General features: G+C 54.5%; 3 protein-coding genes across 13 annotated transcripts; 1 reads left to right on the top strand and 2 right to left on the bottom strand.

The window, feature by feature from the left end:
* Positions 1 to 478: 478 nt before the first annotated feature.
* NAA40 (N-alpha-acetyltransferase 40, NatD catalytic subunit) lies at positions 479 to 6,850 on the bottom strand. Of its 2 annotated transcripts, XM_054808385.1 has the most exons (9): positions 6,706 to 6,850; positions 4,892 to 4,987; positions 4,690 to 4,742; positions 4,495 to 4,590; positions 3,267 to 3,425; positions 3,093 to 3,176; positions 2,909 to 2,986; positions 2,699 to 2,760; positions 479 to 822 (listed from the first exon to the last, which is right to left on the bottom strand). In XM_054808385.1, the coding sequence occupies exons 1-9, from the start codon at positions 6,709 to 6,711 to the stop codon at positions 554 to 556; spliced, it is 903 nt and encodes a 300-aa protein (XP_054664360.1). In that variant the 5' UTR covers positions 6,712 to 6,850; the 3' UTR covers positions 479 to 553. The 2 variants fall into 2 exon arrangements, with proteins under 2 accessions (XP_054664360.1, XP_054664362.1); XM_054808387.1 differs by lacking the exon at positions 2,699 to 2,760 and having other exon boundaries at positions 539 to 822.
* A 9,268-nt stretch (positions 6,851 to 16,118) lies between these two features.
* On the top strand, positions 16,119 to 23,311 carry RCOR2 (REST corepressor 2). 9 transcript variants are annotated; one of them, XM_054808325.1, is made up of 13 exons: positions 16,119 to 16,336; positions 17,637 to 17,760; positions 18,161 to 18,217; positions 18,333 to 18,413; positions 18,853 to 18,905; positions 18,995 to 19,156; positions 20,557 to 20,681; positions 20,778 to 20,847; positions 20,952 to 21,143; positions 21,264 to 21,341; positions 21,476 to 21,533; positions 21,618 to 21,823; positions 22,942 to 23,311. In XM_054808325.1, exons 2-13 carry the CDS (start codon positions 17,640 to 17,642, stop codon positions 23,203 to 23,205), a joined length of 1,467 nt encoding a protein of 488 aa, XP_054664300.1. In that variant the 5' UTR covers positions 16,119 to 16,336; positions 17,637 to 17,639; the 3' UTR covers positions 23,206 to 23,311. The 9 variants fall into 9 exon arrangements, with proteins under 9 accessions (XP_054664300.1, XP_054664299.1, XP_054664298.1 ...); XM_054808324.1 differs by lacking the exon at positions 16,119 to 16,336 and adding an exon at positions 17,200 to 17,246; XM_054808323.1 differs by lacking the exon at positions 16,119 to 16,336 and adding an exon at positions 17,212 to 17,258.
* Positions 23,312 to 23,930: 619 nt separating this feature from the next.
* LOC129198745 (translation initiation factor IF-2-like) lies at positions 23,931 to 25,371 on the bottom strand. Of its 2 annotated transcripts, none has more exons than XR_008574518.1 (2): positions 24,589 to 25,371; positions 23,931 to 24,488 (listed from the first exon to the last, which is right to left on the bottom strand). XR_008574518.1 is itself a non-coding variant. In XM_054808333.1 (2 exons), the coding sequence occupies exons 1-2, from the start codon at positions 25,092 to 25,094 to the stop codon at positions 24,088 to 24,090; spliced, it is 927 nt and encodes a 308-aa protein (XP_054664308.1). In that variant the 5' UTR covers positions 25,095 to 25,363; the 3' UTR covers positions 23,931 to 24,087. The 2 variants fall into 2 exon arrangements, 1 of the variants encoding a protein (XP_054664308.1); XM_054808333.1 differs by having other exon boundaries at positions 24,569 to 25,363.
* Between the last annotated feature and the right edge of the window lie 21 nt (positions 25,372 to 25,392).

The following is a 25,392-nucleotide window of genomic DNA, read 5'->3' as shown; positions in this document are numbered from 1 at the left end:
GGAGACAGGCGCGCACACCCCCCCCCCGCCCCGCGCTCAGTCACCGCCTCCTTACCAATGAAATACGCCCCCTGCGCCGAAGCCCCGCCCCACTACCTCACGTCAGGCTCCTCCCACCAATCATAGCCACGCCCCTCCTGCACCCAGGCTCCGACCCCTCGGAGATGTACGGGTTCGTTAACCCCGGCAGTACAGTCCTCCAGCCCGCTGGGGGGCGCTGGTCCCCCATTAAGTAACTGGGAGCAACTGGGCAGGACCCAGGTGTGCTGCCCCTCCCCCCGACACCGAAGTCAAATTAAATTTTTATTATTATTTATTTGTTACATACAAACAAAAAATCGCTGGAAAACAAACCAAAAAAAAAACCAAAAAAAAAAAGGGGGGGGGGGGGGGGGGGGGAAGGGAGGGACCTCGACTCCCGCGAGGCACCAGAAACAACCAGAATGGGCAAAACCCCCCTTCCAGCCCCAAAATTACCCCCCCCTGCCCCTTCCCCCCCCCCCCCAGCCCCCAAATGAGCCCCCCCCCGAGGAGGGGGACGGGAAGGGTCCCATCACCCATTCGGTGGCCGGCGTCGGTAGGTACAAACAGGCTGGGTATCCGTTCCGGAGCCGAGGAGTTGGTTTTGGGGTAAAACCATCAAATTTGTGTCCAGAAAGCGTCGGGGGAGGGGCTCAGTGACAGCAGCCCCCACAGTGTCCCCCCCCGGGGTGGGGGTGGGGGTGACTCTCCCCAAACTTGGTGCGTCGGCTGAGGATCTCGTAGGAGGAATCGTCCCCGCAGCAGCCGGAGACGCTGGGGGAGGCGGCGTCCACCTCGAATCTGGGGGGAGATGACACATGATGACATCATCCTGAGCCCCCCTACATCACCCTGACCCCCCCACACATCACCCTGACCCCCCCGCTACATCACCCCGACCACCCACCCTCGTGTCACCCTCCCTGGCTGGCACGGGGACGGAAGGGGGGGGGGGGAAGAAAAAACATCCAGAAAAGGGTAAAAACACCCCCCCAAAAAAAAAATCCATAAAAGGGGTTTGGAGACAGTTGGGAAAGGGAGTTAAAAAAAAGAAACACCTGGAAAATGGGGTTAAAACACTAAAACCACTCATAAAATGGGTAATAATTAAAAAAAATCCCAACCTAAAAATAGGCAGGAAAAATTAAAAAAACACCCAGGAAGGGGAGGGAGGGAACACGCAGAAAACAGGTTAAAACACCTGGAAAAAGGGGGTTAAAACACACAGAAAAGGGATAAAAAAAAAAGCACCAAAACCATCAGAAATGGGATTAAAACCACCTGTAAACAGCTGGAAAAAAAGGTAAAACACCCCCCTCCCACATGGAAAATGGGGTTAAAACAGCTGGAAAATGCACAGAAAAGGGGTAAAAAAAACCACTAGGAAAAGGGGAAAATAAACCCCCTAAAAACACTTGGAAAAGGGGTTTTAAAACACCCCAAAACCACCCAAAAAAGGAGCTAAAAATCCCTCAGAAAAGGGTTTAAAAACCATCTGGAAAATGAGATAAAAGCACCTGGAAAAGGGGAAAAAAGCCCCCCCCAAAAGTGTTAAAAAACACCCAGGAAAGGGGTAAAGCACATCTGGAAGTCAGCTGGAAAAGGGGTTAAAAAAAAAAATCCTGGAAAACACCAGGAAAAGGGAACAAAAAACAACTCAGAAAAGGGGGTTTGAACCCCTGTCCGCCCCCCAGGAGAAGAATGGGGTAAAAATCATCTGGAAAAGAAGCAAAACCCCCCCGAAAATGGGTTAAAACCTCCCAGAAAATGAGTTAATATAACACAGAAAAGGGCTTAAAAACCCATTGGAAAATGGGTTAAAAATCCCTCGGAAAAGGGGCGAAAATCCCTCGGAACAAGGGTTGAAACCCTCCCAGAAATGGGCTTAGGACCCCCTCAGAAAATGGGTCCAAAACTCCTAGAAAAGGGGCTAAACCCCCCTTGGAAAATGGGTTTAAAACTCCTGGAAAAGGGGTTACAACCCCCTCAGAAAATGGGTTTAAAACCCCTGGAAAAGGGGCTAAAGCCTCTTCAGAAAATGGGTTAAAAACCCTTGGAGAAGTGGATTCAAACTCCCCAGAAAAGGGGCTAAAATATCTCAAGAAAATGGGTTAAAAACCCCCTCACAAAATGTGTTAAAACCCCTAGAAAGGGGGCTACGATCCCCTCAGAAAATGGGTTAAAAAACCTTGGAAAAGGGGCTACAATCCCTTCAGAAAATGGGTTAAAAAACCCCAGAAAAGGGGCTAAAGTCCCCTCAGAAAACAGATTACAAAACCCCCTTGGAAAAGGGGCTAAAAACCTCTTGGAAAATGGGTTGAAAACCCCCAGAAAAGGGACTAAAGCCCCCTTAGAAAATGGGTTAAACACACACGAAAAAGAGGCTTAAAAATCCTTCAGAAAATGAGTTAAAAAGCCCCAAAAAGTGGATTCAAACTTCCCAGAAAAGGGGCTACGACTCCCTCAGAAAATAATTTAAAAACCTCCTGGAAAAGAGGTTACAACCCTCAGAAAATAGGTTAAAAACCCCCGGAAAAGAGGTTACAACCCTCTCAGAAAATGGGTTAAAAACCCCCGGAAAAGAGGCTACAACCCTCTCAGAAAATGGGTTAAAAACCCCCAGAAAAGGGGCTCTCCCCCGGGACCTGGCGCCGAGGGGGGGGACCCGAGCACCCACCTCTCTCGGCTGCCCCTGCCCCGCCTGCCCGCGTCGCCCGGCCCCGGCACGTTGCCAGCGCACTGAAAAGACAGTCGTGCGAACAACGTGTTACAGACGGACGGACAAACACCCCTTCCTCCTCCTCCTCCTCTTCCTCCTCCCCGGGCTGAAAAATGGGGTAAAACCAAACAAATTTGGGTTTTGGTTTTTTTTTTTCCCCACACTTACTGGAGGGCTTCTCGGAAAAACTGGTAGGCGCCGTGGTTGTGTTTAAAGACGGTCAGCATCACCTTCTTCATCTGCGTGCTGCGGGAGGGGGGAAAAAAGAAAAGACACGGGGAGGGATGAGGGAAGGGTGGGCAGCCCCAAAACTACTGTTTTTTCCCCCAAAAAAAGCGCTATCGGTTGTCACCTGTTGGCCACCAGCTGGAGGATCTGTAGGAGGAACTTGCCCAGCCCTCGCCGTCGCACCCGGCTCTCCAGCTGCACCTCGTAGCTGCGATGATAAACATCCCCCACGGCCGCGTTATAAAGCGGGAAAGACCCTTTTTTTTGGGTTTTTTACCCCGTTTTTGAGGGTACTCACCAGTAAAGAACCTCGTCGCCACACTCGACGTCGAAGCGGAAGTGGGAGAAGGCGACGGGGCCGGCGCCGGGTTCGCGGGCGATCAGGTACCAGGCGCGGTCGTCCCGTAGCTCTTCTCGTTTTTCCCGTTCTTTCCAGCCCCACTCGCTCTGTTCGTACCTACCCGTTTTGGGGTGAAAAATGAGGATTTTGGGGAAAAACCCACCAATGATTGGGGGGGGGGGGGAAATCCCTGCAGGGATTTGTGGGTGTAAAAAAATTCCCCGTATCTCAGCAGTTCTAGGGCTAAGGTATGAAAACGATTGGGGGGGGGGGGCCAAAAAAATCAACAATTTTGGGGCAAATCCCCCCATTTTGGGGACAACCCCCCCCCCCAGTGATTTTTTTGGGGGAAAAAAACCATTATTTTGGAGCAGAACTCCATCCCCCCAATTTTGGGACCAAACCCAATCCCAACCGCTTTGGGGGGCAAAAAACCCCCCACTCAACAATTTTGGGGCCCTAGACAGCCCCCCAACAATTTTCAGGGCAAAACCCAAACCTGAACAATTTGGAAAGGTTAAAAAAAAAAAAAGCTCCACAGTTTTGACGTGCAAAAAACTCACCCTAACCATTTTGGGGTCCCCAAAAAACACACACCTCCCCCCCCCCAATGATTTTGGGCAAAAACCAAATGATTTTGGGGAGGGGAGCAAAAACCCCCAAATGATTTTGGGGAGGGGAGCAAAAACCCCCAAACTCCAAAAGATTTGAGGGGGGGAAGCAAAACCCCCAAATTGCAAATGATTTTCTGGGGGGGGTGTGGAGCAAAACCCCCAAACCCCAAAAGATTTTGGGGGGGTGGAACAAAACCCAAATTCTAAATGATTTTGGGGGGTGGTGGAGCAAAACCCCCAAACAATTTGGGGGGGGGGGGGGGCAAAAACACACAGCCCCAACAATTTGAGGGAGAAAAATAACCACAACAGCTTTGGGGCAAAAACCTACAACAATTTTGGGAGGGAGTAAACACCCCCAAACCTCCAACAATTTTTTTTTTGGGGGGGGGGAAGCAGCAAATACCCCCAACAATTTTTTGGGGGTGGGGGGGAGCAGGCAAGGGTTTCCCCAGGGAACAGGCTGCACCACCCCCGAGCCCTCCCCGTGCGTCGCCGGGATCTCGACCCTACGGTTGTGCCGGCCACGCCGCGCCGACGGGCGGCTCCAGCGGCGACGGAGCGCGACTCACAGTGTCTGCATGTTGGCCTTGGTCAGCTCGAAGGCCCACTCGAGGGTGGTGGGCTCCAGCCCGGAAACGCGTTTGCACTCGATGGCGACGTTCAAACTACGGGAGATGCCGGGAAGGGGAAACGGCGTCGGCATCGGGGATAAAGCCGGAGGCGCCGGGAACGGCCTCGGTGACATCGCGACGGGTAACACTCACCCGTTCCGGTCGTATTTCTTGAATACTGGAAAAGCTTCGAGGGGATCTTCAAGCTGGAAGAAACCAAACAGCACCCCAAAAAACAAACGGGGAAGGTTTGCTCCCACCCGCCAGGGCCCTGTTCCGAGGCGAGGGAAGGGTTTTTACCGATTCTGTGGGGTTTTACCCCGTTTTTCACCCCGCCGGCGAGGGCGACACTCACTTTGTTGGCGGCTTCCACCTTGGCGCAGACGGCGTCCATGGCCGCTCGCTCCTCCAGGCGCTTTTGCTTCTTTTCCTTGGCTTTGCTCGACTTTCTCTGCAGTGAGAAGCATCAAAAAAAAAGCTAATTTTCGCTAAATCCGCGTTATTTTAATAAATAACGAAGCTCCGCCCACCAACACCGAAACACATTTTGCCCAGAAATTAATAATAAATAAATCCCACGGAAAAAAGAAATAAGCAAGTTGCAAGTCAGGAGAGGGGTTTGCCACAAAATCCTTGCAAAAAAGCAATTTTGGGGTAAAAAACAACATTTTGAGGAGCACAAGGGGGTGCACTGAACCCTCCCAGTCTCTGCGGGAGAGGGAAAGCTTTGCCATGTCCTGGTCCCCGGGTTCATTACCACTTGGGTAATTAAATTACTGGGGGTTTGCCCCTAAATCTTTGGCGTTTTAACGAAGCTGGCGCTCATTAAACAGGCTGGGACGGGGAGCTGGCACCGAGCAGCATCTGCATAAAGTTATCGCTTTTAAGTGCTTCTTTCTCTTGAATGTAAGGTGTCCGTTGCCAGAAAAATGGCCCAAACATGGGTGCTTTTACCCCAAAATGAGGGAGGGGAGCCCCACAATCCCGCTGGGATCCCTCCAAATCCCCAGTGAACCCTGAAGACCCGCAGGGTGTTGAAAAGAATCCAGGGCTTCCTGAGCTTCACCTCCATCAAAACGAAATTAAAGACACTGTAAAATGAGTATTTTACAGGAAAAATGCCAAGGCATGTGGTTCGGGGAGCAGGGCAGGGCAAGTCTCCCCCCAAAAATAAACCTGTCAGCATTTTGGGGGGAAATAAAGGGCTTTTTGAGGGTTGGAGCAGAGTTTTTTCCCTACCACCTGCTGCTGGCTGGGATGCAGACACTAAAAGCTCCAGTTTGGGCTCGTTTTGGGGAGAAAACCTGCAGGTTTTCCGGCACTTAGGGTCCATGGTTAGAGAGGAGGTGTGGTCAGATCTCTGGGGTCTCCCAGTGTCCCTGCAACCCCCCCCCCCCCCGGGACCCCCAAAACCTTTGGTGCCACTGAACGCACCCTACTGCGCCCCAAACATCTGCTCTCCTCCACGCCAACCTCCACCTCTACCCTCGGTCCTCCCAAACCCCCACCCCAGAGACCCCTCCACCCCCCTAAACAGCCCCAAATCGCCCCTAAAATCCCTCAGAGACCCCACACGCACACACGCACCGGCCCTCCCCTTAACTCCCCTCCACAGAAGCCCTAGCCCCTCAGGGAGCCCCAAATCCCCTAAAAGGGCCCCAAATCTCCTCAGGGAGCTTCAAATCCCCTCAGAGGGTCCCACATTTCCTCATGGGAGCCCCAAGCTCCCTCAGAGGAGCCTCAAGTGCCCACGAAAGGTCCCAAAGCCCCTCAGAGGAGCCCCGAGTCTCCTCACAAGAGCCCCAAATCCGCACAAAAGGTACCAAATCTCCTCACGGAAGCCTCCAAGTCTCTGAGAGGGCCGCAAGTCTCCTCACAGGAGCCCCAAATCACCACAGAGGGTCCCACATTGCTTCATAAGAACCCCAAATCCCCTCGGAGGGTCCCAAATCTCCTCACAGGAGTCCCAAATGCCCTCAGATGGCCCCAAATCCCCACGAAAGCTCCCAAATAGCCTCACGGAAGCCCCACACTGCCTCATAGGAGCCCCCTCCCCTCTTCTCGGGTGGCCCCAAATCGCCTCAGAGGTGCCTCAAAGGCCCCGCTCCTCCTTCTCCTCAGGACGAGCCACCTTCTACACTCCCCCGACCCCGCCAAGGCCTCACTTACCCCCATGGCGGCGAGCGAAGCGCGGTCGCGACAGCTCCTCACAGCGCGGGGGCGCGGAGGGGACTGAGGGGGCGCGCGCGGGAGCGCGCCCTATATATATGGGGGGGGGTGGGAGAGGCGCGCGAGCCTGCGGCCGGCTAGCGCCACTGCGCCTGCGCGGAAGGAAAGGAGGCGGAGAGCGGAGGGGCGCGCATGCGGAGGGAGGCGTGTGTGATTGGGGGGGAACGCGCATGCGCCATAGGGGCGGGTGAGGGGAGGGGGGAGAGCCGGCGCGTGGTGGCGCCGTTGGGCGCGAAGGCAGCTCGTCGCTGATTGGCTGAGAGGGGCGAGGGCAGGAAAGCTGAGGGGGCCCCGCCCGTTCGCTGAGGGGAGAGGTGTCATGGCGGATCCGCGGACCCCTGGTCTGACGCACAGAGACCCCACAGCCTGGCCCTGGGACCCTCGGTACAGTCCGTAACCGTGCCCATGGTACTGCCCGAGAGCTCTTTGCGTGCCCCATAGCCTGGCCCCATAGCTCTTAGCCTGCCCCGCAGCTTGGCCTCATGGCTCTGCCTGAGGGCCCGCGGCCCACCCCGTAATTCTGCCCCATAGCCCCGGCCCACAGCCTGGCCCACCCCATAGCTACCCAATAACCCTGCCCCATAGCGCTGTCCCACAGCCCTTGGCCCACCCCATAGCCTGGCCCCATGGCCCTGCCTGAGACCCCTCAGACCACCCCACAGCCCAGCCCCTGTTGGAGCCAAATTAGGTTGACCAGATTTTGGGCCTAGTAAATGGCTTTGGACCAGAGAGCATAAGTATTGAGCAACAATTTTTTTTGTTAGTAGTTAAAGGATGTGAGTTCTTAGTAGTAGACTAACCGCAAGTAGGATGTACCGCTGGTTGGTGTTAAGCAGCCATCAGCTGTTAAGTTAAAAGGATATTAGTATATTAAATTACACTTAAGGGGGTTTAGTTGTTGGTTCGAGATAAGAATATGGTAGTTACAAGGAACACCTTAAGCGTATAAACACGCTCAAGGGAGTTCAGTTCTAACACATACTTTAAGCGAGTTGAGGGGTGTGTATGTTATGATTGTCTTGTAGCACTAAGCGTGTGGCGAAGTGTATATAAACTGTGAAGACTGAACACTCCAGCGAGCCTAGGGTCTCACCCCAGGGTTCCACTCTTTCTCTGCTGCCCTCTTGGAGTAGGTGGACTCCCGGACAAGATTTCGACTTGGGCCACGGGTTGTGACTCTCCACTAGGGAATTGAGAGACTGAGTGCTAGCCTTAAGGGGACGTAAACCCAGGTCTCCCGGAGCCAGCTCCATCGGCTTCGTTAACCTAGCCTATGCCATCATAACACTATGGTGAGAGGTCGCCATTTGTGATTTGGCTTGCACTGTTACTTGTTTTTGTAAAGCTACCTCAGTGACAAAACCGATTCGGGTCACCATTATTTGTGATTTGGCTTGTATGATTGTCTGCTTGTTTACGTGATCTTCGAGAACCGTCTCGGGTAAGATCTATTTTGGTTTTGCTTGTTTGTTGTGTGTGAATAAAGAACCCACGACTCGGTATCCTGCTTTCAAGCCTCCTGATTTAAAGGAGAGGGGGTTTGAGGTGTGCTATCACCAACTCCCCTTTTGAATGTCGTCATCAGAATAATATCTGGCAGTGACCTTTCTCTTCTCTCTCAGTGGTGTCAGAAGTGGGATACCGAATTGAATGAATGATAGTAGTAATTTGAATGATTCTGCTTTGAGTGGCGATGGTAATGCTATTGCTTTAGTGTGTGGAACCCTAGCTATATTCAACGTGGTTATAATAATCTTGTGGGCATACGCCTCGTCCTTGGGCCCAGTAGGCCACATTTCGGACAGGCTTTGTATAGCGTGTAAGACTCCTGACTACAATGGCCCAGGGAGGAGGGGAAGGTGGGAAGTTCTGGCCAGGCCGTCTTACCTCCACGCTGCTGGGAAAACGACTCCGGGACGAAGGAGCAGGGGAAGGAACCAGCAGCCAGTCGGGAAGGAACGAAAATCCTGGACCGAGCGTCGGGGTAAGTCCGAAACTGAAAATACCCAAAGGGATTCCAGGCGAATGGGAACGCGGAGCGAGCGGAATAATGATGATCAGCACCAAAGTACAGGAAGGGTTCAACAAATTTCTCAAAGATCACAAATTGTCCCCTACGGGACCTATGGGTTGGTTACAAGCACAGGCACTGATGGCAGATGGCGATTGGCTTCCCCCACAGCTTATCTGGTGGCTATTGGAAGATGGTGGTAATCAAATTCCTGGAAAGCTGCTTGCTCTCTGCTGCTGGCAGCAAGTGGGCATGCAGATGATGAATAGGAAAGTAGAATATGCAGAGGAAACACTTAGGAGGAATAAGGAGGAGTGGGATCAGGACAAACAGGATCTAGAGAGGGAACGAAATTATTTAAGAGGGAAAGTGCATAGGTTGCAGATGGAAAGGCGCGCCCTGCGACGAGCGCTAGCCCCTCCTGATAGGGATCCCGCAGCTTAAGGTATAGAGCCCTCTGAGGACTGGGATGGGGATATTTGGAACGACCAAGACGATTGCAATCCGGCAGTCGTTCGGGTTCGTGCTACTGACCCTCAGACCGGTCGCCAGAGAGTCAATATTAAAACTACTCCATATACTTGGAAAGATTTAAATGAAATAGAACAGAAGTATGCTCAGAAGGCTGAGGAGACTGAATTAAGTTGGTATGTGAGAGCGGCTGCTATGGGAGGAAATAATATTGGGTTAACACCTAATGAGTCTCTATCGTTAGAACTCTTTTGGTCGCCCGAGTTACATCCTGGGGGATCGGAATCATTATCCCTGCCGATACGCAGGAGTTTACATGGAAAAGGCAATTATTATCCATCTCCCACAGATTTGATCCGAACACCCGCAGATGTGGGGCGAGTTTTGCAGAATTTGGCAGGGTGGCAGACTTGAACTAATGAGCAGGTGATTTTAGGGGATGGTTTATTAAACCTGAGAGCAAGTGGGCCAGCTCTGGATGTGTTACCTCGAATGTTACCAGCCCCATTAGCCCCTCTTAATCATGAAAGAGGAATGGAAAGATGGAGGAGGAAACCCTCCTTATGGGGAATTGCAGCCACGATTAGTAACCTTAACGGGTTTAGTTCAAGGACCTAGACCAAATGCAGTTGGAGTTGGATTAGGGATGAATGCGTTAGCAGTTCAACAAGTATTGGATTCTAAAAATTGGAAACCAATTAGGACTATGTCTCGTAAGGAACTTTGGGAGGAAATTTGGGTCTAAATTCAAATAAGGTTAAAACGTTAGATGGGAAACCATTGAATAATCTTAAAACCGAAGTCTATCAGATAAGAAGAGGAAATGGCGGTGGAGTAATGCCATCAGCCTCTACGTTAAGGCCTGCTGGAGGGTATGAAGGTATGCGCCAGCAAGCACGAGAAATTTCACAACAGGTTAATGAGGGAGAAGCTGACCTTCCGGATTTGGCCGAGCAGGTAGCATTGGTTAATTTAAACTAATTCAAGGCCCCTTCTGGAACCCCCTTTCGGAGGTATCTAAAGCTTAGTTTTGGGGGGGGGAACAACGATAAAAGGGAAAGTTGATAAAAAGAGATTAATTTGGCTTGATGGGATTGATCAACAGGGATATAGTTCTAAGTGGTTAGTAGATATTGGGGCTTCTGCAGCAGTATGTACTCCATCAGTTTTTGAAGCAGCTAGAGGGAAAATTCTACCTGAGAAACGATTAGTTGAAGGAGTGGCTGGGATAATGACACTGTGCAATTTAGGGAAAATTGTGATAGATTTGGGAATAGGTCAGCAAGAGTATAAGGTCTTAGTGGTAGAACATGGTAGAAATTTATTGGGAATGAATATTTTGAGACAGATGGGAGTTGAAATTCAGGGAGTAGGTTTGGAGTTGGGGTCACAAAGCTTTGTGGGGCCTCAAGGCCCTCCAATTAACGTTAAACAGTATCTCCTTCGAGACGAAGCTAAAAAAGGTTTGGAGGAGACGCTACAGAAATGGTTAGATGACAAATTAGTAATCCCAGTAAGATCAGAATGGAACTCCCCTGTGTGGTCTGTCAAAAAGGCCTCAGGAGGATGGCGATTGACTGTAGATTATCGGAAAAATCAACCGAAAACCGCCAACCTTGGCGTCACCTTTACCTCGAATAGACGAGTTGATGGCTGATATAGGAACTAAAGCTGGATCTTTTGGTGCCGTCATAGATATGTCCAATATGTTTAATAGAATCGAGATCCCTGAGGAAGAACGACAGAAATTTGCTTTTACAGTAGGACAACGACAATACACCTTTTTAGATTTGCCTCAAGGATGGAAGAATGGTCCTACTTATGCTCATCAACAATTAGATAGTATATTGCAGAAGGTTAAGGAAGAAAGTCTTGTGGAGGAAGGAGGTGTAAAAATTTACCAATATGTAGATGATATCTTAATTCTAGGGAACAGGAAGGATCAAGTTGAGAAAGTAATGAATCAAATATTGGATACTCTTAAACAACATGGGTTAGAAGTTAATCCTGATAAGATTCAACCACCTAGTGTGTCTTTTAAGTTTTTGGGGTACGAAATAAGTGCAGGAGGATTATCCGTAGTTACTGGAGAAGTTTTGAATTTAAATCAACACCCGCCTAAAAGCAAAAAGGAATTACAATCTTTGTTAGGTAAATTGAATTTTGTAAGGAAACATATACCATGGTCATCTAGATTGTTACGGCCTTGGTTTGTAAAGATTAGACCAAAATCTCCTCCTTTTGAATGGACTGAAGAAGATCAGCGAAGACTGAATAGCGTGGTGGTGACCTTGTTGAATTCACAACGGTTAGCTCCTGAAAACCCTGAATTACCCCTCAGAATATCCTGGACAGTAGAAGGAAAAAGATTGGGCACAAGGAAGGGGAGCTTTAGCATATGCTAGTGGGTCATTAAAAGATGCACAAAACTATTCCGTAACATGGCAAACGTTACAGGCTTTAAGAGAAATTTTTTAAGTTAACAGCTGTGTGGTTTAAGGGGCGTAGATTGGAAATGTATGGACCACTAAATGGGGAATGATTATGGAGAGTTCCTTTTCGAAAAGGAGTTGGGCCCACTAGTCGTATGCAAGCTCAGTTATTAGCAGCCCTAGAGGGCTCGATAAACACATATAGCATCCAGTGGAAGGTTCAGGATGTGAGTGTTACTTCACTTGGGGAAATTATATTGCGACCATTGCCTAGAGAGGAACGGGAGATGGAATTGAGGAATGAATCTAAAGGAAGGGCTATCTTAGATTTAGCAGTAGAAGGGGAAGGTAAGATTCCGGAGAATGCGCTGTATGTAGATGGAGGTTTGGGTCAATCAGGATGTTTTTATGGTATAGTGGATTCTTCTGGAAATGTCGTTGAGGTTGGTAATGGGAAAGGTAGTGCACAAATGGGAGAATTAATGGGATTAGTTAGAGCGATCGAATTAGGATATACCAATATTGTGGTAGACAGTTGTTACACTTTTAAACGGGCTACTGAACGGTTAAGGGTATGGGATGAAAAAGGAAAGGTGGTGGCTCATTTTGAGTTATGGAATCGAATCAAGAATAGGTTAAAAAGAGTTGTAATTTATTGGACTCCTCATTGTAAAGCAACTCGGCTACACGGGAGGAAAGCAGATGAAGCTATTAGGCATCAGAGGGAAATGGGTAATTTAGTTAGCAAACAAGAAGTAAGTCAAGATAAGATGGAATGGTTGAAAGCTGTGCACGTTATACACGGCCATGGAGGAAGAGACGTATTGAGGAAGATTAGCAAGAATAGAGGAATCAAGATTACAGAAAATGAGATTCGAGATGTGTTAGAACGCTGCCCATTTTGTGAAGCAAGGTATTTAATTAATATATGGGAAAGAGACGCGGAAGGACAACGCGAATATAAGGACAGGCCGATTTGGGAGGTATGGCAATTAGACTTCATTGGACCCTTAAACGGGCCAGTTAAGTATGTATTAGTGGCTGTAGAGATGCAATCTGGATTATGTAGGTTGTTTGGGTCAGTCGAAGCTAATGGTGGTGCTGTCATTAAAGCCCTTAACGCATTAATAGCCCATTTCCCGACACCGGGTGAAATTCATACGGACAATGGACCCCACTTTAAAAACAAGCGAGTACAAGATTGGCCAATAGAAAGAGGAGTTAAATGGGTTTTTCATGTTCCCTGTTATCCTCCAGCAGCAGGGAAGGTAGAACGGTTGAACGCTGTGGTTAAAAGATACACGTCTTTTCTTGGGAACGGTTGGTGTCATATACCGCTGAGAGAGTATCATTTAAATGGACGACTTCAACAAAGCAGGGATCCAATCTCTAGAGCTTATCTAGAGAGAGAGCAGGTGAATGTAGTCACATTGGTTGGGAAAAGCGGGAAAGTTCTTAAGGGTAAATGTAAAGGACAAACTGGAATTTGGATAGCGTCGCTAACTTTTGGAGTAGGACAAGTTTTGTTAGATTCTGGACAATTAATTTTGTTATCACAAAGGTGGTTTGGGACCTTACCGCAAAAGACGCCGCTGCAGAAGCACGATCCCAATTTGGACTGACCCCAGTGTTGCGCCAACCAACACCATCAGCTCCGCTCCCGTATACAGACCCTATTCGACAACCTCAAGATCCGCTGAACCCGTGCGGGAATACGTGTCCCATTTTTGGCTGTTTGGTGAGAGTGACGTCAACTCGTGGAGACGGGAATTTTACTGAAATGCCTTCTGACGGGTGCATACGGTGATGTATTGTATTGGATAAATAAGGGAGAGGGAATCTTTACAGTATACACTCCAACTTGTAATCCCGTTGCTAATCCAGACAAGTGCCATCTGTTACTTAGGTGGGCGCTGTCTCGGTCTTGGTTCAATCGATTAGCTTTGGATGAATCAGCACAGGGAGAACAACAATCTTTGCATGAGCTTTGGCAAGTGAATCCTAAGGTTTGGCCAGTAGTGCGACGAAGGTTTCTTTGTGCGCTACGTGGAATCCCAGGATTTACTCCCTGGAATTCCCCAGGAAAATTGGGACCGGGCTGGAGTGTTTGGAAGATTCTCTCACTCTTGACTTAACGTACCTTGGGGTCTGTTAGTTGCAGCTGATAGTTGGCAACGTGATAAGTTTGAAATGTCTCTTCCGGGCTCCAGGGATGACCAACCTCAGTCGGGGGTCACATCGTTCTTGGAACTTTTGGCAGCTGCCTCGAGTTCAGAAACGAGGAATAGTGATTATTAGTTTATTTGGGCTTGGAATTATATGGGGACTTCAATTAAGTGAATTAGATCAAAATTATTTTGTTCGAGAAGCTGAGCTTACATTAGATATGCTGCAGACGATTAATAGTAGTTGGAATTTCACGGGAATATGTATGGGAGACATAGTCCCTTTAAAGGAACTTGAAAGGGGGGTATCCTCTCCCACTTTCTGGATCAATATTAACCAAATTATCTTTAAAGTGGAATGATACGGGATATGATTCGATCTTGATTGAAAACAATGATAGAAATAAATGAAGACTTACTGGGTTTAACTTAGAAGAATATCTTACCCAAAAGTATGTAGGATTTATTTGGCAAAATTGCACTTTTTAACTATACTACTGGTTCCCATACTTTCCTTCGAAATTGTACGTCGTTAGAATCAAATTCAACTCGTTATTCCTTGTTTCGAAAGGGAGGCGTTGTCAAACAAAAACGAGGGCCCATGGTAAATGAGCGTTTTTGTCAGTGAAAATTGGTGGCAAAAAGTCACTAATCTTACTAGCCTTGACTCGAGCCAAAGTTATTCTGTAAAGTTATCTAATTGTAAGAGTTGTAATGATTCAAAGTTGATGTTTTCTGGAACTACTCCATGGGTAGGTGTTACAGACTGGTATCAACCTAAAATTCATCATGAACCTTTTTGCGATACGAGCCGAAGGGATATTGCGTGGTGTGACATTTGGTCTTTAACTGGAGGGATACTCACTCTTCCTAAGATTCAACGATGTGATAATAATATTTCTTTTGATTATTCGGTTTTCACTGATGACCTACTTGTTCCAGTCCCCGTAACTTCGGGGGGGCGGGGGGGGGAAATCCTTTGGTTGAATTGACATCACCGATGTAAAAAGAGAAACGTTAACTGTCCAGCTCCTGTAGAACCTCCTGACCGTGATGCTTTTAGTCAAGTAATTCGATTGGGTCAGGGATCGTACTGGCTTGGCTCAGATGGATATGGTTATCAGGGTTTTCCAGTGCGTCTTCCAAATGTTACCTGTATTGTAGGAACTGTACTATTTTGCCCGATAACATCAGTAACTAGAGCTAAAAGGACACCTGAGTATAGTTATTTAAATAGAATCTTGACTGCAATGTTTGCCCCTGGATTTGGAGTTTTTTGAGAAGCTTTATTTGAATTAGGACGATGAGTAAACGATCGAGCAAATGCAACAGAAAGTGCCTTACAGGCAGCGAGTCGGTCTTTGACTATTATTCAACGACAGATAGATCTGTTAAAATAGGAGTAGATTATATTTTGCTTGAAGAAGGTGGTCTTTGTTCCGTAATTCCGGACTAGGATCAGCGTTGTCTCCTTTTCGAGCGCGGCCGAGAAGGAGATCGCGTAGATTTAGCAAGAATTTGAAAAGTTGACAGAGAAATGAAGGTCTGGTTAGATAAATACAACGCTCCTATTTCCAAGTCACTAATGGATTAGTTAAGGATCAGTAATTGGGTTGATATCATATACTATGCTTTCCGTGGTTCAGTAGCCTGTATCGCCCTAATTTTGGTAATCGTAATATCGAAGCTCCGTTTGAGCTTGATAATAACTCGTGCTTCCGTAGCCGTAGTAACCCAGTTGGCTGCTGAAATAGATGCAAGTCAGAAGAAGCGGTTACTTGAAGAGGAAGACGAGGGCGCTTCGTTATGGGATGATCGGACCTCTGTCGAGGAGTCTTTCTCTGGTCCTCAGCCAGGGGAAGAATATGTCGACACCAAATTAGGTTGACCAGATTTTGGGCTTAGTAAATGGCTTCGGACCAGAGAGCATAAGTATTGAGCGACAATTATTTTGTTATTAAAAGGACGTGAGTTCTTAGTAGTAGACTAACCGCAAGTAGGATGTACCGCTGGTTGTTGTTAAGCAGCCATCAGCTGTTAAGTTAAAAGGATATTAGTATATTAAATTACGCTTAAGGGGGTTTAGTTGTTGGTTCGAGATAAGAATATGGTAGTTACAAGGAACACCTTAAGCGTATAAACACGCTCAAGGGAGTTCAGTTCTAACACATACTTTAAACGAGTTGAGGGGTGTGTATGTTATGATTGTCTTGTAGCACTAAGCGTGTGGTGAAGCGTATATAAACTGTGAAGGGTGCTAGCCTTAAGGGAACATAAACCCAGGTCTCCCGGAGCCAGGGCTTCGTTAACGTAGCCTGTGCCATCATAACGCTGCTTCGGTGAGAGGGCGTCATTTGTGATTTGGCTTACGCTGTTTTTTGGTTTTTTTCCTAAAGCTGCTTTGGTGACAAAACCGATTCGGGTCACCGTTATTTGTGATTTGGCCTGTATGATTGAATGCTGCTTTATATGATCTTCGAGAACCGTCTCGGGTAAGATCTATTTTGGTTTTGCTTGTTTGTTGTGCGTGAATAAAGAACCCACGACTCGGTATCCTGCTTTCAAGCCTCCTGATTTAAAGGAGAGGGGGTTTCAGGTGTGCTATCACCAACTCCCCTTTTGAATGTCGTCACCGGAATAATATCTGGCGCCGACAGCCCCACAGCCCGGCCCGGCCCACCCCCACAACCCTGCCCCATAACCCGGCCCCACGGCCCTTTGGCCTGCCCCATAGCTTGGCCTCACGGCCCTGCCTGAGAGCCCTCGGGCCGCCCCTGAGCCCTGACCCACAGCAGCCCCATAGCCCTGAGCTCCATAGTCTGTACCCAGCCCCACATCTGTCAGCAGGCCCCATATAGCCCCCTCCCACCCCACCACCACCCCCCCCCAAGCAATGGGGGGGACACCCTGTACCCCTACCCTGACTGCCGCACCCCACAGCGGTGACAACCCCTGGCAGGGGGTGTGGGTCAGCCCCACGGCGTGTGAGCATCAGGGAGCTGTGATGGGAGGAGGGGGATTCCCCCCCCCCCCCAGCCCCATGGTGGGCCAGACCTCAGCCCCCCCACATCAACCCCCCCCAGCCCCACATCACCCCCCCCCCCAGCCCCACATCAGCCCCTTTGTCGCCCCGCTGCCCCCCGGCCCTTTGTTCCCTCCAGCCACACGCGGGGGGTGGGGGGGGGGGGGTGACACAGCCCCACACACCCGTGTCCCAGCCCCACACCCCCCACACCCCCCCCCACGGCTGGGACCCCCCGTGTCTCCACACACACCCCCCCCCGTGCCCCCCCCCATGCCGCCGGCGGAGGGGTACGCTGGGGGCGGGGGGGCCGTGCTGAGGCCGGGGGAGCTGGAACTACTTTGGCACCGTCAGGCGGCGGGAGCGGCCGGCAGCGCATTGTGTGGGCGCGGGTGGGCTCGGGTGGGCGCCGGGACACCCCCCCACACACACCAAAACACCTCTCCACCCACCCATCCCTCCCCTTTATCCCCCCCCCCAACTTTACTCCCATTTTGGGAGGTTTCCTCCTTTTTCTGGGGAGGGAGCCCCAGCTGCCCAACACAGCAACACCGCGCGCGTGTGTGTCCCCTCAATTCCCACGCCCCCCCCCCTTTCCAAAATAACCGAGGTTGGGATAAAGTTTGCCATGGGGCAGCGGGGCTGAACACCCCCCCACCCCCCCACCACCCCTGGTGGGGCCTTGTGGGGTCCCCGCAGAGGGGGGGGAATTTGGGGTGGGGGGGGTGATGTGTGTGTCACCCTGACACCCCCCCCCCTCTTTCCGCCAGGCGATGCCGTCGGTGATGGAGAAACCCTCAGGGATCCTGTCCCGCAGCCGGGCAAAGTCGGTGGCCGCCGGCAGTGGCCCCCCCGCCTCTGAGGACGAAGGCAGCGAGGACGAGCACACCCACGGTGAGTGCGACCCCCCCCCCAAAAAAAAAACCAAAAACACGCCTCTGTGTCGTGTGTGTGCGTGTGTGTGTCCCCATGCCACATACGTGTGTCGGGGCACCACGCTCACCCCACGTGTGTGATTCGGGGTTGGGGGGGGGGGGGGGGGGGCTGCACTCACGTCACCCCCACCCGTGGGGTTTGGGGGGGGACGGGACACGGGGGGACGAGGACATAGAGGTGGAGGGGGGGGGAACAAAGCCCCGTCCCCATTGTCCCCGGCTGCCCGCGTGTGCGCCGGCCGCCGGCTTTGTTCGCTGCTGGGGAGGGGGACACAACCAACCCCCCCCCCCAGAACCGTGGGGGGGGTCGGCATAGACCCCCCCATTAACCCCCGTCCCCTGTCCCCCCCCCTTCCCAGACAGCATGATCCGGGTGGGGGCTGACTACCAGGCGGTGATCCCCGACTGCAAACCAGGTAGGGAAGATTTGGGGGGGGCGCTGGGGGAAGGGGGATGCTGGGGGGGGGAGGGGTGTTCCCCCCCACTTTGACCTCCTTTCCCCCCCCCCCCCTCGCCCCCGTCTCCCCCCAGAGAGCCCTGCCCGCTACAGCAACAAGGAGCTGAAGGGGATGCTGGTCTGGGCCCCCAACCACTGCGTCTCCGACGCCAAACGTGAGCCCCCCCCCCGCCTCAGACCCCGCATCGTATCGGGGCATCTCTCAGCACAGGGGAGCTGGCGGGGTGCCCTCCACTCACCCTGAACACCCCCTTTTACCCTCCCCAACACCCCCTTTTATCCCTCCAACACCCCCTTTTACCCCCCCAACACCCCCTATCCTCCTCTTAAGCCCCCCCCTTATCCTCCCTAAGCCCCCCTTTACCCCCCAATAGCCCCTTTACCACCCCTTAGCCCCCCTACCCCCGCCTTTGCCCCCCAACACCCCCTTTACCCCTGCTAACCCCCCTCTTATCCCCCCAAGCCACCCTTTACCCCCCCAACAGCCCCCCAACACCCTCTTGCCCCTCCCAACACCCCCTTTACCCTCCCTGACCCCCCCCTTTACCCCTCCTAACCTCCCCTTCCCCTTTAACCCCCCCTTTACCCCCTCAGTGGACAAATACATTGCCATGGCGAAGGACAAGCACGGCTACAACATCGAGCAGGTACCATAGACCCCCCCCAAACACCCTGGGGTCCCCCTGGGGTGCCCCCTAAGCGCCTCCTGACACCCCCACCCCCCCCCCCCCCCCAGGCTTTGGGGATGCTGCTGTGGCACAAGCACGATGTGGAGAAGTCCTTGGCCGACCTGGCCAACTTCACGCCGTTCCCGGATGAGTGGACGGTGGAGGACAAGGTCCTTTTCGAACAGGCCTTCAGCTTCCACGGCAAGAGCTTCGCCCGCATCCAGCAAATGGTGAGAGACACCCCCACACGCACACACACACCCCCCCCAAAATACACCCCCCCCCCCCAAAACCACTGCACACCCATCCCCCGGGGGGGTAGGGTACCCAGGCCCAGCCCCTGGTGACCCGCTACGACCGTGGGCCAGGGGTCGGTGTCCCCCAGAGAGATGGGGGGGGCACGGGCTGGCCTGGGACTCCCCTAGTGTCAAGATGGTACGGGCCATCCCAGTGCCCCCCCCCGCCAGGAGATGGTACGTGCCACCCTGACCCCCCCCCCCCCATAGGAGATGGTACGTGCCACCCTGACCCCCCCCCATAGGAGATGGTACGTGCCACCCTGACCCCCCCCATAGGAGATGGTACGTGCCACCCTGACCCCCCCCCCATAGGAGATGGTACGTGCCACCCTGACCCCCCCATAGATGCTGTTTGCCACCCCCTGACCCCCCCCCCCATAGGAGATGGTACGTGCCACCCTGACCCCCCCCCCATAGGAGATGGTACGTGCCACCCTGACCCCCCCCATAGATGCTGTTTGCCACCCCCTGACCCCCCCCACAGGAGATGGTACGTGCCACCCTGACCCCCCCATAGGAGATGGTACGTGCCACCCCCTGAACCCCCCATAGATGCTGTTTGCCACCCCCTGACCCCCCCATAGGAGATGGTACGTGCCACCCTGACCCCCCCCCATAGGAGATGGTACGTGCCACCCCCTGAACCCCCCATAGATGCTGTTTGCCACCCCCTGACCCCCCCATAGGAGATGGTACGTGCCACCCTGACCCCCCCCCCCATAGGAGATGGTACGTGCCACCCTGACCCCCCCCCCATAGGAGATGGTACGTGCCATCCTGACCCCCCCCATAGGAGATGGTACGTGCCACCCTGACACCCCCCCCCCATAGGAGATGGTACGTGCCACCCTGACCCCCCCCCCCCCCCAGCGGTGCCACCTGCTGGGATGGGGGGGGGGGGGGGCAGATGGCACCTTCTCCCCCCCCCCCCTCCAGGGGGTTCCCCCCCATTTTTCAGGGGTTCCTCCCCTATTTATGCCCCCCCCCCATTTCTAGAGGTTCCTGCCCCCCCATTTCTTCGCAGTTACCCCCCCAATTTCTCAGGGTTCCCCACTTCCTCCTTCCCCCCCACTCAAAGGGGTCCCCCCCCCCTTTTTTTTTTTTTTTAGGGCAACCCCAATTTCCATGGGGGGTGTGCACCCCCCCCCCCATTTCTCAGCCCCCCCCCCATTTCTAGGAGCTTCACCCCCACATTTCTCCCATTTTTAAGACGTTCACCCCCATTTCTAGGGCTTTCCCTCCACTTCCCACCCCATCCTTAAGACAAACCCCCCCTCCAAAACTCACCCTGTGCCCCCCCCCCCCAAATCCCCCCCCCCCCATCCCCGCAGCTCCCCGACAAGCTGATCCCCAGCCTCGTTAAATATTATTACTCCTGGAAAAAAACCCGCACCCGCACCAGCGTCATGGACCGACAGGCGCGGCGGCTCCTGGGACGCAAAGACCGCGACGACAGGTAACTACGCACCCCCCCCCCCCCCCGAAAAAAAAACCACAAAAAAAACCCCACCTCCAACCCCCAAAAACCTCCCTTTTCCCCCCGTTTCCATAGCAATGACGAGACTGATGACCATCGCCTCGTTAATGAAGGGGAGACGGAAACACCGGACCCCAAAAAAGAGGTTTGGGGGGGGGGTGGGGGTGGGCTGGGGTCACCGCGCTCACTTTGTGAGCGCGGTGACCCCAGCCCTCCCCACCCCCTCCTCTCCAAATTAATAAATTTCAGCCTTTTTACCCCAAAACCGCCCCACGGAAGGAGGCGCAATATCGTCACCACCCCCCAGCGCGACACCGGCGCCGTCCCCCCCGGGGGATGCACCTCAGCCGGGAGGACGTCGCCGGCGTCACCGCCAACCCCGACCTGGGAGCGTTGGCGCTTCGGCAGTTGGATTGTCAGCTGGTCTCCCTCAAACGCCAGGTTAAAAAAAAGCCAAAAACACTCCAAAACCCTAAAAACACACAAAATAATACCCCCCCCCCCCAAAAAAAAAAAAACATTTATGGGGTGCGCCACTGGGATTTTTTTCGTTCCCGGTAGGTGCAGCGGATCAAGCAGATCAACAGCGGCCTGAAGCAAGCGCTGGAAGGTGGCGTGGAGGGGCTGCGGCCGCCGGAGGTGCGGATTTTGGGGGGGGGGGGTGGTGTCCACGGCATCCCCACGCGCCCCATGGCGTCCCCACGCGCCCCACGGCGTCCCCACGCGCCCCACATCCCCCCCCCTCCCCACCACCATGCACTTTTCCTCCGCAGGGCAACGGCAAATTCAGCTCTCGCTGGACGACGGACGAGCAGCTCCTGGCTGTGCAGGGTGAGCTTCCCCCTTCTCCCCTCGTTAACCCCCGTTCTCCTCGTTAACCCCCGTTCCCCTCGTTAACCCCGTTCCCCTCATCAGCCCTGCGGCGTTACGGCCGCGATTTCCCGGCGGTGGCGGGGGTGTTGGGGAACAAGACGGCGGCGCAGGTGAAGAATTTCGTCTTGGGCGCCCGACGTCGTTTCGGGCTCGATCGGCTGCTGCGGGAACGAGAGGCCCAGAGGGGGGGGGATCCCCCCGCACCCCCCCCCGGGGAGGGGCAGGAGGAGGAGGAGGAGGAGGAAGAGGTGAGTTTTGGGGAGGGGGGAGGGCGGCGGTTTAGGGACTGGGACCAGTTCTGAACCGGGGAGCGGGACCAGTCCCAGCCCTGACGCAAGGACTGGTCCCAGTTCCATGCCCAGTCCTGGTTCCATCCCTGAGCCAGGCGCTGGTCCCAGTCCCAGTCTTGTTCCAAGGACTGGTCCCAGTTCCATTCCTAGGTCAGGAACTGGTCCCTGTCCCTATTCCTGGTTCCCAACCCAGTCCTGATTCAGGAACTGGTCCCAGTCCCATCCCAGTCTTAGTCCTGGGTCTCATCCTGAGCCAGGCACTGGTCCCAGTCCCAGTCTTGCTCTAAGGACTGGTCCCAGTCCCAGCCCTGATTCAGGAACTGGTCCCAGCCCCAGCCCTGACTCAGGAACTGGTCCCGGTCCCAGCCCTGATTCAAGAACTGGTCCCAGCCCTGATTCAAGAACTGGTCCCAGTCCCAGCCCTGACTCAGGAACTGGTCCCACTCCCAGCCCCGATTCAGGAACTGGTCCCAGTCCCAGCCCTGATTCAAGAACTGGTCCCAGTCCCAGCCCTGACTCAGGAACTGGTCCCAGTCCCAGCCCCGATTCAGGAACTGGTCCCAGTCCCAGCCCTGATTCAAGAACTGGTCCCAGTTCCAGCCCTGACTCAGGAACTGGTCCCAGCCCTGACTCAGGAACTGGTCCCAGCCCCAGCCCTGATTCAAGAACTGGTCCCAGCCCCAGCCCTGACTCAGGAACTGGTCCCAGCCCCAGCCCTGACTCAGGAACTGGTCCCAGTTCCAGCCCTGATTCAAGAACTGGTCCCAGTCCCAGCCCTGACTCAGGAACTGGTCCCAGCCCCAGCCCTGATTCAGGAACTGGTCCCAGCCCCAGCCCTGACTCAGGAACTGGTCCCAGTTCCAGCCCCGATTCAGGAACTGGTCCCAGTTCCAGCCCTGACTCAGGAACTGGTCCCAGCCCCGATTCAGGAACTGGTCCCAGTCCCAGCCCTGATTCAAGAACTGGTCCCAGCCCTGATTCAAGAACTGGTCCCAGTCCCAGCCCTGACTCAGGAACTGGTCCCAGTCCCGGTCCCAAGCCCCGGCCCCGCCCCCACTCCGCCTCTCTCCCCGCAGGTGCAGATCACCGGGGTGTCTCGCCCGGCCCCGCCTCCTTCCTCGGCCCCGCCCACCATCGCGGCTCCGCCCCCTTCACCCTCCCCCTCGCGACCCCCTCAGCCCCCGCCCCTCCTCCGCCCGGCCCCGCCCAACGCCCCCGTGTTACCGCGGCCTCCGCCCCCCCTCCAGCAGGGCCGGGCCCCGCCTCCCCTCATCCGCCCAGGCCACGCCCCCACCTCCCGGCCACGCCCCCCCGCCGCCGGACACGCCCCGCCCCGTTGAGACCAGCCCTCCCCGGGCGCGCCACGCCCCCCGCCGCAGCGCCCCCTGCTGGGCCGGGGGACACGGAGCCCTGGGGGGGGGGGGGGCACCCGGGGCGCGTTTGCAATAAAAGTATTTTACTAGAGCGGCTGCGCGTACTGGGAGCACTGGGGGGTACTGGGAGCACTGGGGGGGGTTAATGGGAGCACTGGGAGAACTAGGGGGGGGTTAATGAGAGCACTGGGGGGTACTGGGAGAACTGGGAGGGTTAATGGGAGCACTGGGAGGGGCTAATGACAGAACTAGGGGGGGTTAATGGGAGCACTGGGGGGTACTGGGAGAACTGGGGGGGTTAATGGGAGCACTAGGGGGGTTAATGGGAGCACTGGGGGATACTGGGAGAACTGGGGGGGTTAATGGGAGCACTAGGGGGTACTGGGAGCACTGGGGGGGGGTTAATGGCAGATCTAGGGGGTTACTGGGAGAACTAGGGGGATACTGGGAGAGTTACTGGGAGCACTTGGGGGGTTACTGGGAGAACTGGGAGGGGATTACCGGGAGCACTGGGGGGGGGTTACTGGGAGGGGTTACTGGGAGCACTGGGCAGAGGCGACGGATCTTTCTGGAAAGTTTTTAATCTAGAACCTGGAAAATCCACAGCGGCGCTGGCTGGGGGCGGGGCTGGGGGCGGGGCCAGCAGACTGCCCCTCCCCCCCAGCAGCACCCCAGGGTGCCCCCACCCCCACCCTTTCCCCACCCCCTCCCGGGGTAGCAGCACCCATGGGTGCCACCCCCACCTGGGGGGGGGGGGGAGGGGCTGGGGACACCCCACAGCCCCCCCCCCCCGAGGTATGTAAAGGGGTGCAGCCCCTCCCCCACCCCCGGGTGCCCCTGGGGGCGGGGCTACAGCAGGTCAAAGGGGGCGACACCCCCCCCCAGAGGGGGAGGGGCAGCCCCCAGCAGCAGCAGAACCCCTCCCCCCCCCCCCCGGGGGGGGGGGCCCTTCCTGAGTGGGGGGGGGGAGGGGAGGGGAGATCCTGGTGTCCCCCAGGCAGGGGTGGGGGTGGGGGGTCCCTGTGACATCACCATGTCCCCATAAGGCCACTGGGGGTCCCGGGGTGGGGGGGGGGTGGGGTGGGGGTGTCCCCCTAAGGCTCTGGGCTGTTCCCATGGCGACAGAAAGGCCCCTCCCCCCCCCCGGGGTGTCCCGGTCCCCCGTAAAGCTCGGGGATGGCCCTGGGAGGTCCTGGGCCACCCACCAGGTCCCCGCGTCACCCATGACGTCATCCATGATGTCACGTGTCCTCACACTGCCCTGGGCCACCAAGGACGGCCCAACAGGACCCCGGGCCACCAAGGATGTCCATGGGCCACCAAGGATGACCCAACAGGACCCTGGGCCACCAAGGACAGCCCTGGGCCACCAAGGATGTCCGTGGGCCACCAAGGACGGCCCAACAGGACCCTGGGCCACCAAGGATGTCCATGGGCCACCAAGGATGACCCAACAGGACCCTGGGCCACCAAGGACAGCCCTGGGCCACCAAGGATGGCCGTGGGCCACCAAGGACGGCCCAACAGGACCCCGGGCCACCAAGGATGTCCGTGGGCCACCAAGAACATCCCCCCAGGTCACTGAGCCACCAAGGCCGTCCCCACAAGTCCTCACGAGGCCCTGGGCCACCCAAGGACAGCCCAAGAGGTCCATGGGCCACCACAGATGTCCCTGGGCCATCCGGGATATCCCCACAGGTCACTGAGCCACCAAGGACGTCCCCACAAGTCCTCACAGGGCCCCGGGCCACCAAGGACATCCCCACAGGTCCGTGGGCCACCAAGGGATGTCCGTAGGCCACCAAGAACATCCCCACAGGTTCCCTGGGCCACCAAAGATATCCCCACAGGTCCATGGGCTACCAAGGATGTCCCCACAGGTCCTCACGAGGCCCCGGGCCACCAAGGACACCCCCACAGGTCCATAAGGCCACCAAGGGATGTCCCCACAAGTCCTCACGAGACCCCAGGCCACCAAGGCCGTCCCCGCAAGTTTCCACGGGCCACCAAAAGGACGTCCCCGCGAGGCCTCCTCGGCCCACGCCAAACGTCCCCCAAAAGTCCCAAGTCCATCCAAAAAAAAAAAAAAAAAAAAAAAAAAAAAAAACCAACCAACGAAACCAAAAACCAACCAAAAAGGCTCCCCCCCCCCCC

Source organism: Grus americana, chromosome 35, assembly GCF_028858705.1.
Source record: "Grus americana isolate bGruAme1 chromosome 35, bGruAme1.mat, whole genome shotgun sequence".
Classification (NCBI taxonomy): domain Eukaryota; kingdom Metazoa; phylum Chordata; class Aves; order Gruiformes; family Gruidae; genus Grus; species Grus americana.
Note: the sequence above shows the minus strand (reverse complement) of the source record. Positions and strands in the feature narration are given on the sequence as shown.

What these genes read in the sequence shown, in the direction of transcription:
- NAA40 (XM_054808385.1), bottom strand. An exon ending in AGGTGGAAGCCGCCAACAAA is followed by an intron (nt 4,743 to 4,891) that starts GTGAGTGTCGCC and finishes GGTTTCTTCCAG; the next exon opens with CTTGAAGATCCCCTCGAAGC. An exon ending in AAGGCCAACATGCAGACACT is followed by an intron (nt 3,426 to 4,494) that starts GTGAGTCGCGCT and finishes CAAAACGGGTAG; the next exon opens with GTACGAACAGAGCGAGTGGG.
- RCOR2 (XM_054808325.1), top strand. Translation starts at nt 17,640, where the DNA reads ATGCCGTCGGTGATGGAGAAACCCTCAGGGATCCTGTCCCGCAGCCGG. An exon ending in TGGTCTCCCTCAAACGCCAG is followed by an intron (nt 21,144 to 21,263) that starts GTTAAAAAAAAG and finishes CGTTCCCGGTAG; the next exon opens with GTGCAGCGGATCAAGCAGAT. An exon ending in GCAGCTCCTGGCTGTGCAGG is followed by an intron (nt 21,534 to 21,617) that starts GTGAGCTTCCCC and finishes TCCCCTCATCAG; the next exon opens with CCCTGCGGCGTTACGGCCGC.
- LOC129198745 (XM_054808333.1), bottom strand. Translation starts at nt 25,094, where the DNA reads ATGGACCTGTGGGGATATCTTTGGTGGCCCAGGGAACCTGTGGGGATG. An exon ending in GTGGCCCAGGGTCCTGTTGG is followed by an intron (nt 24,489 to 24,568) that starts GTCATCCTTGGT and finishes GGGCAGTGTGAG; the next exon opens with GACACGTGACATCATGGATG.